The following is a 17,679-nucleotide window of genomic DNA, read 5'->3' as shown; positions in this document are numbered from 1 at the left end:
CTCTTACACGACACCCATATGGCAACCATTACATTTTAATTTATGCAGAACAAGAAACATCACAATACATTTTATTAGACCTAATGCTTGACTCGACTAGCAGCACGTTTGCTACGTACTGATAACGTAGACTCGGCTAAACACCATAGAACTAGGCCCTGGCTTGTTTACTACTATTAGAAGTCCATGTTTGAGCTTACCTTTGTCATAATAAGGTATTTTTCTTTCTCAGGAATTTCCCGTAACATTCCAGCACGAAACCTCTCATCTCATCATCTCTAGCCACTTTATCCTTCTACAGGGTCACAGGCAAGCTGGAGCCTATCCCAGCTGACTACGGGTGAAAGGCGGGGTACACCCTGGACAAGTCGCCAGGTCATCACAGGGCTGACACATGGACACAGACAACCATTCACACTCACATTCACACCTACGCTCAATTTAGGCTACATCCACACGACAACGAGATGTTATTTAAAAATATATCGCGTCCAAATGGGCAACGATCAGTAAAATATCAGCTCCATATGGCAACGCAACGCTTGCTGAAAACGATGCAATACACATGCCACACCTCTAGGGGCGCTGTAAGACGGTCCCTTCGGAGACACCAGAACAATAGAAGAAGTAAGGACGCATGCGCATAAACTATTATGCGCGAGACTTCATACTAGCCACAAAGTCAGGAAAATCTGTTCGGAAAATTACATTATAATGACCAAATACTGTACAATGAAAAGTATTTTTCCAGTCTCACCTGTGAAAGGTAATCCCATGTGATCCCGTTTGGACGGCAAACCTGTTGGTACAGTTAAACGCAGCTAATCTTTATTCTCCGCTTTGACCTATCCAATATGGCGGCGAGGATGACGTATGATTCTACGCGGAAGGCGGCGTCTTTAATGGTCCGGAATAAATTGAATGCTACATGTTGATGGATTAATTTGCTCTTCTACGCCCTTTTTGAGGAATGTATTGAAGGACTTAAACCATCATCTGAAGAGGTGAGATTGCTCCTTTTTTTCCCTATTTTTGCTGGCGGGATTGACTCTGCCCTAAGGGTAGAGTCTCTCTCTCTCTCTCTCACTTTGCACCATTACACAATAAAAATATTCACAGTGAAAATATTTTGTAAGCGCGTTTCATGAACCAAGTTATAGGATTTGTTGACAACTCGCATCGAGTTCGTTACACTTCTACCCGGCGTGAAGCACTCACAGTCATGTGGTTGTGACGTCATCGTGAACAAATCCGTTCTACTCATCCAGACGACTTCATAACGGCAACGTTGCTAGATCTTTCCACTCTGGAACCCATTCTCAAAAAGACTGCGTTTTGGGCACCCAAAACGCCGGTGCCGTGTGGACGCCAGGCCTAAACGAAAAGCAATTGTATCGGAGTCACCTGAATCCGTTGCCGTGTGGACAGGGCCTTAGAGCCACCAGTTAACCTAACCTGCATGTCTTTGGACTGTGGGGGAAACCGGAGCACCCGGAGGAAACCCACGCGGACACAGGGAGAACATGCAAACTCCACACAGAAAGGCCCTCACCGGCCACGGGGCTCGAACCTGGACCTTCTTGCTGTGAGGTGACAGCGCTAACCACTACACCACCGTGCCACCCAGCACAAAACCTGCCTCGAAATATTGGTAGGCATCTGTGTTTTTGTCTGCCTTTAGCATCTCTGGTGTATTTAGAAGTCCCAAACACTAACAGTTCAGGATTTTTAAATCTGGTAGCTGGTTTGCTGAACACTAAGTGGAATAAATACATTTGTGGGCAAATTAAGAAGAAGCAGCCTTTAATTTTGTCACACGTAAACTCAAAACCACAGCAAAATTCCTCCTCTGCATTTAATATATCTGAAGCCGTGAACGCACGTGCGCACGCACAGAGGGAGAACACACAGTGTGCAGAATAAATACATTTGTGAGTAAATTCTATGGCTCTCTGATGCCTGCATGTTTCAGCTTTTGGATGTAAATGCGATCTGCTAGTATAAGATACGTTTTCAATCGGCACAAGGTTTTCCGTGCGTCGCCATATTGGTGTGGCGCAGTTTCATAGTTATGCTAATTAGTTAAAGCTCCTTGCATAAAAAAAAAAGCTCCTGTTTACTTCAAGAGGAAGGAAAATGGTCGCAAAACGGAGAAAAGTAACCCTCAGTAGATCATAATATTGTTCTTGCGAGCCATAGGAAAATGCTATGCACAGTAAAAAAAAAAAAATTTTGAAAATTTCATTTCATATGACTTTGCAGTCAGCACATTTAAATTTGATTTGTTATGGAATGTCCACGAAACAGGACTGGTCTCCCTTTATGTTAAGAATCAGATCCAGCTGGTCATTTTAGTGAGAAAGCACAAACTTCTAGCCACAATTACAGTTATATCTCTGACACGGCAAACTCATTCACTCGATCAATGAGCAGAAGCTGATATTTTCTTTGTTAAATAACAAAACATTTTTTAAAAGTACTGAGATTATGTGGAACATCTGCCTTGCAGGCCTCTCTGAAGGAGCGGTTACTCAAGAAATAAGTTAGAACCAGAACGCCAAGGACGTAGCAGCTCATCTGGCCTGGCATCAAAAACAACCATGATTACAAAAACATCAAACAGAACTGAAATGTGAAAATGTGAGAGAGGACCAACCTCCATGACAAATTGTTCATAACAAGGGAAAAAAGAAGGGGGGGGGGAGGAACTACATTTTGTACCCTGAGGGAAGCTCGACCCAAAACCTCGATCAGAACTGAAATCAGGTGAGAACTGCGAGGGGAGATACAATTCCAGTGAAAAGTCGTTAAGGTGACCTAATTAGCAGTTCGTTAGCAAAAATTTGACAATACAACAACCAAGTGTTGTACAGAAGGTCTAGTTCTTTCAAACAAAACAATCAGAACTGAAATCCATTGAGAACTGAGGGAGAAGATACGATTTAACTGAAAATAAAGAAAGTTGTAAACAAGTTGTTTATAATAATAATAATAATAATAATAAAGTTAAATTTATATAGCGCCTTTCAAGAAACCCAAGGACGCTTTACAATAATAAAGAAAAAAAATAAAAATATAATAAAAAAAAATAAAATAAATAAATAAATAAATAAAAAGTCCACCAAGTAGGAGTCAGGATGTAATTCCCGTGGTGTAGCAGCCACAGTCCCACCAAAAGGCGCACGAAAACAAGTCCCACATCTCCAGCACCGACGCCGTCAACAACATCACTCGAACACCACGCCATGGATCCACAAAGCGAGCAGAGAAGCTCCGCCACGCAGAGCGCTGGTGTCCCCCAAACCACCTGCACAGCCGCCACGACACCACCGAGCAACATCGCTCGGAACATCACGCCAAGCGTTAAAGCGCAGAGCGCTGGACAACCACGATGTAAAATGAGCAACGAGCTCACTGCAGTCCATAGCTGGGAGCACAGGCATTACCCACAGCGAACCAAGGCCTGGAGGGAACCGACGCCCAAAACTAGGTCCGGAGCTACACCACAACCGGTGAGAAAAAAAACACTCAAACAAACATCAAACTACACAAACACAGAAAAAAATAGAAAAAGAAATTAAAAAAAAAAAAACTCCGGTGAGAAGCGGCAGCCAGAACGCGCACGACGTACTCTCAACCGGAAACAAAAAAGGAAACAAGTTTACAACAGGAAAATCTACAACCATGTTTTGTTCCTCAAGGGAAGATCGACCCAAAACATCAATCAGAACTGAAATTGGATAAGAAATCAGAGAGGAGATACAATTTTCGTAAGAGGCCTGGAAAATTTGTTAGTTTGGCCTAATTACTAACTCGTTAGTAAAAAATTTGACAAAACAATGACCAAGTTTTGTGCGGAGTGATGAGTTCTTTCAAACAAAACAATCGGAATGGAAATCCGTGGAGAACTGACGGAGGAGATACGATTTAACTGAATTGTGGACGACGGACGCCACACCGTGGCAAAAACTCATGGGCCTTATGGACAGATGAGCTAACGAGCGCGTTAATCTAAACCTGTGATTTGCCTTGCAGCTGGAAGTACAATCAGAGCTGCTGTTATAGAAAATGAATCAATGTTATGACCAAGTTGATTGGAGCATTCTAAATTGGGCGGCACAGTGGTGTAGTGGTTAGCATGGTCGCCTCACAGCAAGAAGGTTCTGGGTTCGAACCCAGCGGCCGGCGAGGGCCTTTCTGTGCGGAGTTTGCATGTTCTCCCCGTGTCTGCGTGGGTTTCCTCCGGTTTCCCCCACAGTCCAAAGACATGCAGTTAGGTTGACGTGGAGCGGCCTTGGGCTCCGAACCCGACTGCTCCCCGGGCACTGTAGTGCGGCTGCCCACTGCTCTGGGTGTGTGCGTGCGCATTTTCACTGCTTCAGATAGGTTAAATGCAGAGGATGAATCTCACTGTGCTTGAAGTGTGCATGTGACAAATAAAGCTCTCTTTCTTTCTTTTCTTTAAATTAAAATCAATAATGGCAGACATTTAAAGCTAGACTGCCTTTCAGATTTTAAGTGTAGGTCATAAACAGAATTTTCCCCGACACCCAATTATTTTTGTTTAGTGGACTGAAAGCTACTGAATTCGAATCACAGACTTCCAATTTTATTAGTTTTTTTTTTTTTTTAAATAGAACAATTAATAAATTTATCTCCATGTGGCCCTAAATTCTCTGCTATTTTTTCCTGCTTCACTGTGAACCGATTCAAGATCCTACGTCACGCATCACATCACGTGGTGGGCTTTGCCCGTTCGCACAAGGCATTGTGGGATACAAATTTGAAACAGAAGAGAAAAATGGAGGACGTGAGTGTGCGAAATGTGAAACGTGAAAGACTGACTACAGTAATGGAAAGCGAGAAGAAAAGACATTACGTTATATACGAAGGAAAGGAAACGCAGGACCAAACTAATAAATATCGGCGCTCAGCGAGCACCTCGGTGTGATCAGCTGTTCGTTTAGTGACAGAATGATGGAACTGTCAGTGCACGCTCAAAGGTAAACCTGTGCATGCACAACACACACACACACTTCCTCTGTCTGCTTGGCTGCGTAAAGCGAGCGATTTCATGCACATTTGCTTTAATCCGCTCAAATTAAATAACTTCCCAGCTACAGAATGGCCTGATATTTTGTGAGATATTACAGAAGTAAAACATATATCACAATGACCACATTTCAGACGGAACTAAATTTCACCGATTTTATGAAATCGAAAGGCCATCTAGCTTTAAGGTACACAGCACAGTCAGGTACACTCCTCCATGAAACATCATATACATGTTGGCTCAGAGTTAATTGTTATCAGAGTTAATGTGCCCCAAACACACACAGCACAGTACCTCGCTTTTGATACGCCGCAGGATGAAGGGTTTCATAATGAGTTTGGCGTGAGCAATCCGGTCCTTCTCAAAGCTGCTCTGCTCCTCTGAGGATTTCTGCACACACACACACACACACACACACACACGAGTTCAGCTCAGCACTGCTGTAGAATTGCATTTCCGGTCCTGATCCTGCACAGCCTCATCACACCACGCCTCTTTTGGGAATCAAATCACTCAGGTGTGCTGAAGCATGAAACTCACTACAGCAAACTCCAATTTATAAACGAACACAGTTCATTCTTTATCCTTTTTTAGAGCCATTCCACCAAATCGGTGCCGTTTCCGTCCCTAGAAAATTATGTGTATAAATGCACATAAAAATGTACTTTAAAATCTATTTCCTTATTACGCAGAATGTCCTGCACATTGATCTGATTTCAAATTTAAGATATACAATTGTAAGGATTAATAAAAACTACCTAAAACACTGAAAAATAGCATGTGTTACCTGTCCCCGCACTCTAACTTTATACTTAACTATGAAATATTATGATTAAAATCCTTCAGAAACCGTATTTCTTTTGCACTGTTGTGTGACTCCATATCCTATCCATGGTTTAAATATATTTTTTCATAAGAAATCCACAATATCTTAGTTAAAATACACATTTTAGTCGTGTCCCTGGGTTTTCACTCAGTCCTGTTACCCAAACATATTACCCCATCTGACAAATTTGGAACATTCCATAAAGCACATGCTCAACAGGAAGTTACATCAGTTGTGTCTTCTGAAGGCCATGGGAAGACCAAAACTTAGTTCGCTCATTTACTTTTCTGTATATTTGATGATTTTTTAACCTTGACTGATAAGGTCAATGTCAACATACTGTCCTGTTACTTAAATTATTTCTTAGATGTTCATTCTTAGTTGTTCATTTTAAAAATACAGATTTTTGGTAAAATCACTAGAATGTGCCAAGTGTGGTCATGCTATTAGCGATGACGCCATGTGGCTTAATTCCATGTATTAGCTAATCCTAGGCTAAAAACTCAGTCCTGTTACTCATATAAAGAGTATGCAGCCATCTTTGACTTCCAAACCTTGTAAAAAAAATAAATAAATAAAAAACGTAGCCTGAGGTTGACCAATACACATTTTGAATCGTTAAATGTGTGTGTTATTATAATCAGTGTTGAAAAAATATAACAAATCAAGTTTAATTTGGGAGTGGTACAACAAGCAAATGGCACCCATTCGGTGGAATGTCCCTTTAACTTTTGTGCAAAACTGGAAGGAAGCTGAAAGTCAAGCCATAAACATCCATAAATCTTCCTATAATCATCACTTCCAGCAACATTGTTCAGCTTTTTAAGCTGTTCAGCTGTGATGTATTTTCTGAATGAATAAAAATGAACGTAGCACCAGCAGCCCAAATTTCAGTGTGTGGTGGAACCACATTATCATCAGCCACATCATTTTCGGTTTTGTAGTAGAAGTTGGTTTATGATCTGCAATCGTGCACGAGGCCTGTGTACGATATTACAGCATTCAGCTGGAGAGGTTTTATTGATTTTGATAACCGAGCTCCAAACCACAGTGTTCCAGAAATTAACATGCTCTGAGGAAAAAAAAAAAAAAAAACTTTTGTGCAAGTTAGAATTTCATTACTTGCGAGTTTAGTCTCATAGCTTCAGTGCACATCTGTTCTTGTGGAAAAAAAGATTTTAGATTTATCTGGAAACCCTTCAGATGGTCTAATTTTAGTTTCCTTGCTGAAAAAAAAAAGGGCGAACATTAAATGTGATGCATTACGAAGGAAGGCTGTATTAGGCTACATCCACACTAATATATTTTAGTTTTAAAACGCATCACTTTTGCTATGCCTACATCTGTACTCTGGAGTTTTTCAAGACTTTTGGAAATGATCTAGTTTGAAAACTCCAGGGTTGCGTTTTAGGCCCAATCCCAATTCTAATTTCTACCCCTACCCCTCCCCCTTCCCCTTGAAACTGAGCTACAAGGGATAGGGCTTGAAATTCAACCCTTACGTATTGGGATAGCCCTTCAACAATCGCATACGTCATCGCGTACCTCCGTCAGCGTTTACGTTAGCAAAACGCGACCAAATGCGTCATTGGCTGCGACCAGCCGCTACAGTCAGAGCCAGAGGCAGAACCAGAAATCTCTGCTGGCAGGGTGTGATTTGTTAACTAACACCACTGAATGGGATATCTTTGGCGCTTCGTGCACCACATCCGACAGAATGAGGTGTCAGAACACTCATGTAAACAATAAAAGCGAGAATAACAGAACAAAACGTACGCAGTCAAGCAACCGAAAACAATACTCACTCCCAAAGCTTTTTAGCAGCAGCTTGGATTTCAGAAATCGCTGCTCATTCTCAGCTCGAAAGCGAATCAAGCGGCGTGTTTCCTCTGGATAACAACTTAAAACACGTAAATAATGGAGAAAATACATTTATGACAATCTTTCGCCGCGGGAACCGCCATCTTTCTGAAATCCGCATGAAATCTCGCTGAAATCCGCATGGCATTGTGGGAAAATCACTCAAACCCCTTCGTTCGGAGTCAGCTCCAGGAAAATCTCCGTTTGGAGGGGTACAGAAGCCCTACCCCTTCCCCTACCCCTCCGCGTTAACTGGGATTGGGATACCCCTACCCCTTCACGTGAACGCGCAAAATGGAGGGGAAGGGCCAAGGGGTTGGTCCAAGGGGTGAAATGGGATTCGGCCTTAGTGTAGACGGGACAGAAACGGAACCGTTTGGAAACCTTTGCTTCCTGACCAAGTCTCAGTCACGACGTATCCTTCTCCGATTCATCATGTGACCCTTTTCTGAAAGAAAACAAGCAGCATCAGCTGTTTATACCAGCACGCGCATACCCAGTATACGGTGAATGATCATGTGATACGCGTTTTCAGGTGTATTCATATGGACGGAGATCATTTCTGATACGTTGATAAAGCGCTCATCTGGAAGACGGAGATCACTCTAGTTTTAAAACTAAACTGTATTAATGTGGATGTAGCGTTAGTGTACGGATGCGGTTCTCAAAAAAGTGCGGTCCAAGAACCCCGGGACCCCCAATTTTGTTACAGTGGTAGAAATCCAAAGTTGTACAGTATTTACTCTTTAGTTCTTATGGGTATTAGCCTTTTTGACTCATACACTCTTCGAAAAATAATTCAAGTGTTTTTAGGGACTTCCTTTTAACTTCCTACACGGGGTTTACTGAAAATCTTCAACAACTGCAGCTCTAGAAATAATTTTGAAAAACTGGAATCTAATGACAAATTTTAGTTCAGAAGTTAAAAATCTCTAGCGCGCTAATAAATAAGCAATATACATTATTATTATTATTTAATGAAGATCACATGATTGAATGTTGTGATATGAAATTAGTATAAATAAATACACAGGTAATGGCGGTATAGGGTATTATTTGATTTAGTGCCATGAGAGTACCTTACACGTGTATTACATTCAAAGTCAGAGCAATTTTACAAAGTTTGGGAATCCCATTTGAATTACTTGGAGCCTGATGTCTCTGCCATTTTGCTGCAGGGATTTTCTGAAAGGTTCTGATAAGGGAGGCCAGACTGCACATTATTATTGTAACTTTTGTTATAATATATATGAAACTGAACCGATGTGTTTCTGTTTTATTTGTCTGAAGTGTGTTTATCTGGGTTTTTTTTTTCCTGTGGATTTCAGAATCGATCCATCTTTTACTTGTTGTAAAAGTGAAAACTAATAAATATATTTAAAAAAAAAAAAACAGGTAATTAGAGAAAATCGTGCATGCTGATTGGTCAAGTTGCTCAGATTATTTCTCAATCATCTCGAGCAACTCGGCAAAATGGCGGCCAATCACGGTCACCGTAAGTGAGGAAGAATTACAAAATGATGAAAGAAAATGTTGGTCCTAAAAACACTAAAAGATGCTCTGAAGTTTGATCTAAAACTATTCAAAAGGTAAGGTGGAATTGTGATTGATTTTATCGATTTCAAAACAAAGTATTTTATGTGACTCGGTGTAGAGAAGTGACAAGTCTGCGCCACGCCTTTATTACATTCGCATGCAGACTTTGAAGTTTGAAAAATGTACTTTTTTTTTTTAATAAAAAAAAAAAAAAAAAAAATCACCTGTGTATTTATACTAAAACAATTATCTGCCTCAGGCTCAGTGAATTAATAACCACGACTTCATCCTGGTTATTATTCACTGATCTTCACTTCACCTTAGGCGAATAGTTGTTAATTTTTTCGCGGTCCGGTTTCCATCAAATCGTACGCTCTGATTGGCTCGCGAGCGGTCCGGATCGTAGGATTCCGGACCCCGGTTACGAACCTTTGGCGACTCGCTCGTTCACAATATAGTAGCAATTTTTGCATTTCTCAGTATAGCATTAATTTTACAGCATGGATAGCGATAATGACAGTGTTCACAGCGAAAGCGAGTTTTACTACCCTGAGGAAGACGAAGTAAAAGAAAACATTTCAGGAGAAAGCTGAAAACGAGCTTGTAGCAGGTCTAAATATGGTTTCCCTTTCGGGCGCTCTCATTTTCTGTTAGAACTTGGCAAAGAAAAAAAAATAAAATATTTACCAGCTTAAGGTCGGTCCGTATGGTGAAATACCGTGACCTCGGCCTTGAAAACACTGACCGAGGCCTTTTCAAGACCTCGGCCATGGTATTTCACGATACGGACCTCCCAGCTGGTAAATAATTATATATATTAGTGCATGTTGGGGGGAGGGGTTGATACGGCACTATGCACGACCTGAAGTATATCATTTTCAGCACAGTCTGTGTGAGTGTTATTCTGAAAATATCACAGTGATTTGTCAACAATTACAACATTTAATTTATTAATAAATGAAGTGTTATGGATTTAAAAAAAAAACCACAGCTCATCATTTTATTGAGAACTGTCCTGTCCTAAAGACTTTCCTTGTGCTGATAATAAACTTCGGGGGGGGGGAAACATGACCAATACAAAGAGCTTACAACGAAGATACCATCCATTAATATTAAATGTCTCCTAATAAAAAAACGTTTTTAAATCCGTTAATTATTCATCTTGGATGATGTGGCTCGTCCACCGTAAAAGTCCGAGTGCTGTTCCGATAGAAACAAGTGCGTTAATATCAACCTGTCGTTCACGTTACAGCTAGAACCACTGTCTGATTCATGCAGTTATACAGAAATAATACACACCTTCTGACCAATCAGATTGCAGCATTCACATAAAAATAAATCTGTACTGAGGGGGCTTGTTCATTATTAACCTACACGTGCGACGGACACCAAGACGCGTTTCAGGGCTGATGGGACAGCACAGGGCTCTGTATGCGTTTCCTACCATGGAGAACATCTTGGCGATCTGTGACGTGCTGTTGGAGAACATGTTGGGCATGATGAAGTTCAGCAGAGACATCAGCTCCAGCAGGTTATTCTGCAGCGGTGTTCCGGTCAACAGCAGCCGATATTTGGCCTATGGAGAACACACACACACACACACACACACACACACACACACACACACACTGACCCTACTGGCATAATGGTCACACCTCCAGGCGCACCTCTACCATAAGCACTGCACTTACATTAATGCCCATGAGGTGGCGATAGCGCAGCGAGCTCATGTTCTTCAGCATGTGTCCTTCATCAAACACGGCATATTCCAGCTTGAGTTTACGGAACAGGCTCCGATCGCTGGAGTTCCCAATGGCCAGGTTGTATCTGGGAGTGATAAAACAAACCATTACATACATACTAAAGCATAAGGAATGCAATTCTATAAATCTACAAACCAAAACTGGCCTTACTACATCATTAAAGGAAGCAGCATTTCCTAATAACCAGTCTATGAGAAACATTCACACTTTATTAGAATGGATTATAATACGATAACTTGCTAAGGTTCATTTAAGCACTTTCTTTTGGAGACACCCAAATATCTTCAAGTACTGACTTGTGTAACTTGGCCTGCTGGTTTGATTCTCAACTGAGGATGAATAGTCATATTATTAAAACCTGCAAATCAGCTTTTGACCTCCGATATACTATTAAACGCATCAGAAAGTATATTAGTTATGGGAGTACGCAAATCTTAGTCATCGCATATGCAACTACGCCAACATTTTGTAGCCTTAAAACCCGAAGCGATGGGTTTTTCTGTGCTGCGGCACCTCCGTTGTAGAATAGGCTTCAATTAAATATTTGTAGAGCTGACTCACCGACAGTCTTTAAAAAGCTTCTATTTAAAAAAAAGAAAATTAAAATCCCACCACAACTTCTTTTGGAAGCTTTTAGTGATTAGACAAGTAATAATCTTAAATCTATATTTTACACACATTCTAAATAATATTTTGTGCATTTTTTTCTTAATTATAGCAGCCATCTATTTATCTTTATTCTATCCAGATTCACTGGATATGAGCAATCGCATGCTCTGATTGGCTACTCTACTACTAGGCTATCAGCTCATATACCGCAAGTAGAGAAAAACAAAATGGCGGCGCATGTTGCTGAACCAACCGAGGACGAAATAAAAACTCTACTCGGAAACAAAACCCCAAAAAATATTTAAAAAAAAAAAAAGCAACAAAATATGGAATGAAAGTATTTAAATGGTAAGAACATTTTTTATTTTTCAAGAAGCGTTTTTCCTGTCATTTCGCCAATTTGTTTACATTCTAAGCGGAAATAATTTTGTCGGACGTTTTCTATGAAAAGTTTTTATTTATCGAATTTGCAAAAAGTAAAAATGCTCCGTTTCTCAAAATCCAGTGAATGTGGAGAGAAAACGGTTATTCCACTCAATCTTGTCGTACATGGCTGATAGCCGACGAGGTGCGTAGCACCGAGTTGTCTATCAGCCATGTACGACTCGATTTCATGGAATAACTTAATTATATACATTTAGCTTGTATTTATCTCATACTTTTGTTACAATTTCTCTTTATTTTTTCATCTATTATTTTTATTAAATTTTTTTTACGTGCATGTGAGCATATGTGTCAGAAAACAGAATCCAGGGACGCATGTCGGCCCGGGGGCATTTTGAGTTATTGACAGATTCAGAAAGTACAGTTTCTAAGCTTTCCAATGATGCCTTCCATGTGGAGATCTGACAATATTTGAAGAATGTGTGGCCTTTTGAAAGTGTATACTTCTTAAAACAGGAAAGGGAGAAAATCACCCTCAAAGTTTTCCATCTCAGCTACTCTGGGTGCAGGGCGGGCACATAATGGTGCTCATCTGCATGACATTACAGAAAGCCCTACCCCCTACGAGCTAGCACGATGCCACTTTCATGTAAACAAAGATCACCACGTCAATTTTCCTTCCATGCAAAGTATGCCCAAGACAATTATGAAGTACAAAAATAAGTCCTAAAGTATACTTTAACGCTTTGTGGTTGAAAAATTACTCACACCGTAAGAAAGAAAGATAGCACGATGATGACACAACTAACACAACGCTACCATACAGCCTTAGATTAATAAACTTACCCCATCAGAAAGAGAAACGGCACTTTGCACACACCAATGCCTCCGATGGAATGTAATCCTAGAACGGTCCGTGTATCATCCGATCATTCAAGTATTCCATTCAATCTGGAAAACGAGGTTGCGGTTTTTTTGCTAGAAATGGTTATCTCCGATGTAAATACCGTGTGTCTGTTTGCTTCGCGGTGTTTCAGCTCCTCTGCGCTCTGTTTAGTAACTCATTCCATAGTGAAATCACACGCCTGTATGCAGCTTAAGTAGACATGCACTCAGCTCGGATTATACAGGTGATTCACGAAAAAAAAAAAAAAAAAGACTTAAATCATCATGTGAATGGCCCATATGGTAATTTACCCACACCCCCCCAGCAGGCTACAGTCCTGACAAAAACGAGACAATTTGCAACAAAAAAAGTATGCTTTTCCAACAAAACAATCTATTATCTGAAATACTGATTGCATTCTTCAAGATCTCAACTTGCACATGATGGAAAAAACAAAAAACACAAATTTCGAAAAAAAAAAAATGCTTCTTTTGCGATTATCTCGGATTCGTTTCGGCCGACATGCATCCCTGGATTCGGTGAGGGGTCACATATGTAAATGGAATAAGTGTGTTATTAATATTAAAGTTATCGTTGTAAAGTTTTTAGTGTTATTACGTCATTATTTTGTTAGGAGAACTTCACACACGGGGTGGCACGGTGGTGTAGTGGTTAGCGCTGTCGCCTCACAGCAAGAAGGTCCTGGGTTCGAGCCCCGGGGCCGGCGAGGGCCTTTCTGTGTGGAGTTTGCATGTTCTCCCCGTGTCCGCGTGGGTTTCCTCCGGGTGCTCCGGTTTCCCCCACAGTCCAAAGACATGCAGGTTAGGTTAACTGGTGACTCTAAATTGACTGTAGGTGTGAATGTGAGTGTGAATGGTTGTCTGTGTCTATGTGTCAGCCCTGTGATGACCTGGCGACTTGTCCAGGGTGTACCCCGCCTTTCGCCCGTAGTCAGCTGGGATAGGCTCCAGCTTGCCTGCGACCCTGTAGAAGGATAAAGCGGCTAGAGATAATGAGATGAGAACTTCACACAAACGTAGCTCGAGGTGCTGTGATGGTGTGTGTTTATAGAAGCAAGTGCTTACCAATCAATCAGTCTTACAGCAGTCAATAAAATCGATCCCAAACCCTGCACTAGAGTCTGCTGCTGTGCATCATTACCTTTCAGCAGGGACATGAGCATTCCCCATGGCCAGATTTTTTTATTTAAATTTGTGTGTGTATATGTGTGTGTATTATATGTGTCATTTATGTTTGCTTAAATTATCACTATGAGCTTCTATATGAAACTATTCATGTTCCTTAAAATCAGGTTGATTTTGTGGTATTTAACTCAACTCCATCACTTCAGCCTCCATATTTCAAAAGCTTAACCTATAGAACAGTAACCAATCACCGACAATCAGGATCCATCAATCCGAGGATATCACCAGAGCGATTTTTTTTTTTTGGGCTTTTTGCACCTTTATTGGACAGGACAGTGCAGAGACAGGAAACGAGCGGGAGAGAGAGAGACGGGAAGGGATCGGGAAACGACCCCGGGCCGGAACCGAACCCGGGTCGCCCGCATTCATGGCACGGCGCCCCAACCACCTGAGCCACGACGCCCCCACCAGAGCGATTTTAAAGACACACAGATTTCAACTCACGTTGAGACGATGATGTTATAGTCCACCTCTTCGTTCAGGATCTCGTAGCGGATGCACTTCCGATCCTCCACAGATCCTACACACGCACACAGACACTGTGGGTGAGACGACTTTACTGATCACAGAACAGCATTCGTTAAGTCACTCCACCTCTGAACCTTACCGTAGTAAACCAGCACTTTTAAACTCGGGCACCAGAGGTTAAGCTCTCGAACCCAGTTATCTGTCAACAGGAAAACGGTCAGATGAAGCCCAAACGTTATCTTTGGCTTACAGAGATGTGCTTAGCGCTCGCCGCTCCACTCACCGAGCGTGGATGAAGGCACAGTGATCAGATGCGGCCCTAGGTTCCCCTCCTGATACAAGTGTGCCAGAAACGAGATCACTTGGATGGTCTTTCCTAAACCCTGCAAAGAAAATGTGTGGACTTGTTAAAAAGTGAAGTTCTCTCTCGTTCCTGTTAAATCCTGATGATCCTTGCATAGCTCGGGAACTGAATTAGTGGACAAATCATGATCCCTGATGCTCAAACAAAAAATTATGGGTCCAGGCTATCAATCATAGTTCCTTGTCCAGACATGCTCTCTCAGCACACACCAGCTTATATAGATTGCTGTATCGTCCTGTCCTCCTGTAACTTTGCACCGTCAGAGCTTATTTTTATTTATTTATCTATCTGTTGAATACTGCCACTTTTGCACACTTATTTTGAGTCACTACAATTCTTGTTTTTCACACTATTAATGCACAAATTACATACATAGATAAATATTTTTTATCGTTAAATTTTTAATCTGTATGTTGTAAAGTCGGCTTCTTCTTGGGATTTTTCTTCATCTCATCATCTCTAGCCGCTTTATCCTGTTCTACAGGGTCGCAGGCGAGCTGGAGCCTATCCCAGCTGACTACGGGTGAAAGGCGGGGTACACCCTGGACAAGTCGCCAGGTCATCACAGGGCTGACACATAGACACACAACCATTCACACTCACATTCACACCTACGGTCAATTTAGAGTCACCAGTTAACCTAACCTGCATGTCTTTGGACTGTGGGGGAAACCGGAGCACCCGGAGGAAACCCACGCGGACACGGGGAGAACATGCAAACTCCACACAGAAAGGCCCTCGCCGGCCACGGGGCTCGAACCCGGACCTTCTTGCTGTGAGGCGACAGCGCTAACCACTACACCACCATGCCGCCCGGGATTTTTTTTTTTTTTTTAATTCTACTGTATTTTATGTTGCACAGTGTCTTTTTCTTTTCACGTCTCATAACTTGCTGCTGTAACAATTTCCCAGCTTGGGATCAATAAAGTAAATCTGTCTACCCATCATCCTGAACCTTCTTAAGGTTCATAACTGAAAAAAAAAAAAGAAAAAAAAAAAAAACCTCTGTAGTGCTACTTTGCTCAAATTCTCAAATCTGATTGGTCGAAAAGAAGGCATTGATTACTTTCCTGTAACAGCAGCCCTAACAAAAGTAATGCACACAAATCACAGGTTTATATGAATGAACTCATCCTATTACATGACTACAAATATATTCTCTTTTTGTTTTTTTACAAAGAGACGCATTTTTTGGAAGGAGTCTCCAGTGTCAGAGCTTAGCAATAAAGCTATAATTTTTCCACCATGGGAGAGAAAATGAGATTGACTGTTTATGTTCCTCTAACTATAAATGGATTAAAAAAAATAAATACACTGCAGGCGGCACGGTGGTGTAGTGGTTAGCACTGTCGCCTCACAGCAAGAAGGTCCGGGTTCGAGCCCCGTGGCCGGCGAGGGCCTTTCTGTGCGGAGTTTGCATGTTCTCCCCGTGTCCGCGTGGGTTTCCCCCACAGTCCAAAGACATGCAGGTTAGGTTAACTGGTGACTAAATTGACCGTAGGTGTGAATGGGAGTGTGAATGGTTGTCTGTGTCTATGTGTCAGCCCTGTGATGACCTGGCAACTTGTCCAGGGTGTACCCCGCCTTTCGCCCATAGTCAGCTGGGATAGGCTCCAGCTCGCCTGCGACCCTGTAGAAGGATAAAGCGGCTACAGATAATGAGATGAGAAAAATACACTATTTATTCTGTCGAAGAACAGCAATTACATTTTTTGGAAAGCTGATGTGGTGTAAAAGGAATAAAGCGCTTCAGGATATTCATTTTGCATTGCTTCTTATTGGGCTGCATCACAGAACCCTGCTGTTGATCATTTTCCAGTAACAGCACTCCCTTTATGTTTTATTCCTGCCTGTATTAACGTACAAATACATAACCACTAACGTTTAAGAAATAAAGACATTCTACAACATTTTTTTTTAGTACTTTTCATAAACGATCCTCCCATCCTGCGTGTGGTTACACTGCTGTACATGAACAGAGAGAATAAATTATCCTGGTGAGAGGAGTGTGTGATAGTTCACCATCTCATCTGCCAGGATCCCACTCAGCTGGTTCTTGTGAAGCACAGTCAGCCAGCTAAGGCCAATCAACTGGTACGGTTTCAGCTCGAACCTGGAAACACACACACACACACACACACACACACACACACACAGAAGAAAACACACCCGGTGAAAATTAAAAAAAAAAAAAAAAGAAAAAAAAATTTCTAATACCCAGAGCATATTGATCATCTGTTAGCAAGAACCACAAGGCAAACTTACGTGCTGTTAAGGATTGGAGGCTGCCTCATAGATCCTAGACCCTTCTGCACCAATTCGGCCATCCTTCTGGAAATTTCCTCACACTTGACCATGAGCCCCTGTACCACCTCTCGCTCCCTCAAGACCTCTCGACACCCGGTGAGCAGCGCCACAGAGAGGCCATTACCTCGGTGTAGGACATTGTCCTGTGGAGAAGATTTTTTTTTTTTGCCATTTAGTTCATCAAGCACAACAAGATCAACTGTGAGCTACTGCTCACTTACGCATCCCCCGCTCTCACTTATATCAGAATGCAAACAATCGAAGGAATAGAACACTTCTTAAGGCCTCTGCATGCTCTTGCGACAAGGCTTTCGCAGATAGCTTTTCGCAGACAGCTGTAATTTATCGTTGAGCGGGGAGTAATAGGCGTGCGCGATGTTATTCACCGCCACAATGCAAGGGGGCGCGAAGTCGTGAA

At 41.7% G+C, this 17,679-nt stretch overlaps 1 protein-coding gene across 3 annotated transcripts in view; it reads right to left on the bottom strand.

Annotated features, from left to right (window-relative positions):
- Nucleotides 1-17,679, bottom strand: part of smarcad1b (SWI/SNF-related, matrix-associated actin-dependent regulator of chromatin, subfamily a, containing DEAD/H box 1 b) — a 48,919-nt gene that overhangs the window by 14,054 nt on the left and 17,186 nt on the right. For all 3 annotated transcript variants that reach the window (XM_060909184.1, XM_060909185.1, XM_060909186.1), the window contains 8 exons: nt 17,220-17,404; nt 16,977-17,067; nt 14,874-14,973; nt 14,730-14,789; nt 14,567-14,642; nt 10,967-11,102; nt 10,720-10,851; nt 5,348-5,443 (listed from right to left, as the gene is read on the bottom strand). In XM_060909184.1, coding sequence (XP_060765167.1) covers nt 5,348-5,443; nt 10,720-10,851; nt 10,967-11,102; nt 14,567-14,642; nt 14,730-14,789; nt 14,874-14,973; nt 16,977-17,067; nt 17,220-17,404 — 876 coding nt within the window. The remainder of the gene's footprint in view (nt 1-5,347; nt 5,444-10,719; nt 10,852-10,966; nt 11,103-14,566; nt 14,643-14,729; nt 14,790-14,873; nt 14,974-16,976; nt 17,068-17,219; nt 17,405-17,679) is intronic.

Source organism: Neoarius graeffei, chromosome 25 (assembly GCF_027579695.1).
Source record: "Neoarius graeffei isolate fNeoGra1 chromosome 25, fNeoGra1.pri, whole genome shotgun sequence".
NCBI lineage: Eukaryota > Metazoa > Chordata > Actinopteri > Siluriformes > Ariidae > Neoarius > Neoarius graeffei.
This window is presented reverse-complemented; position numbering and strand designations above follow the sequence as displayed.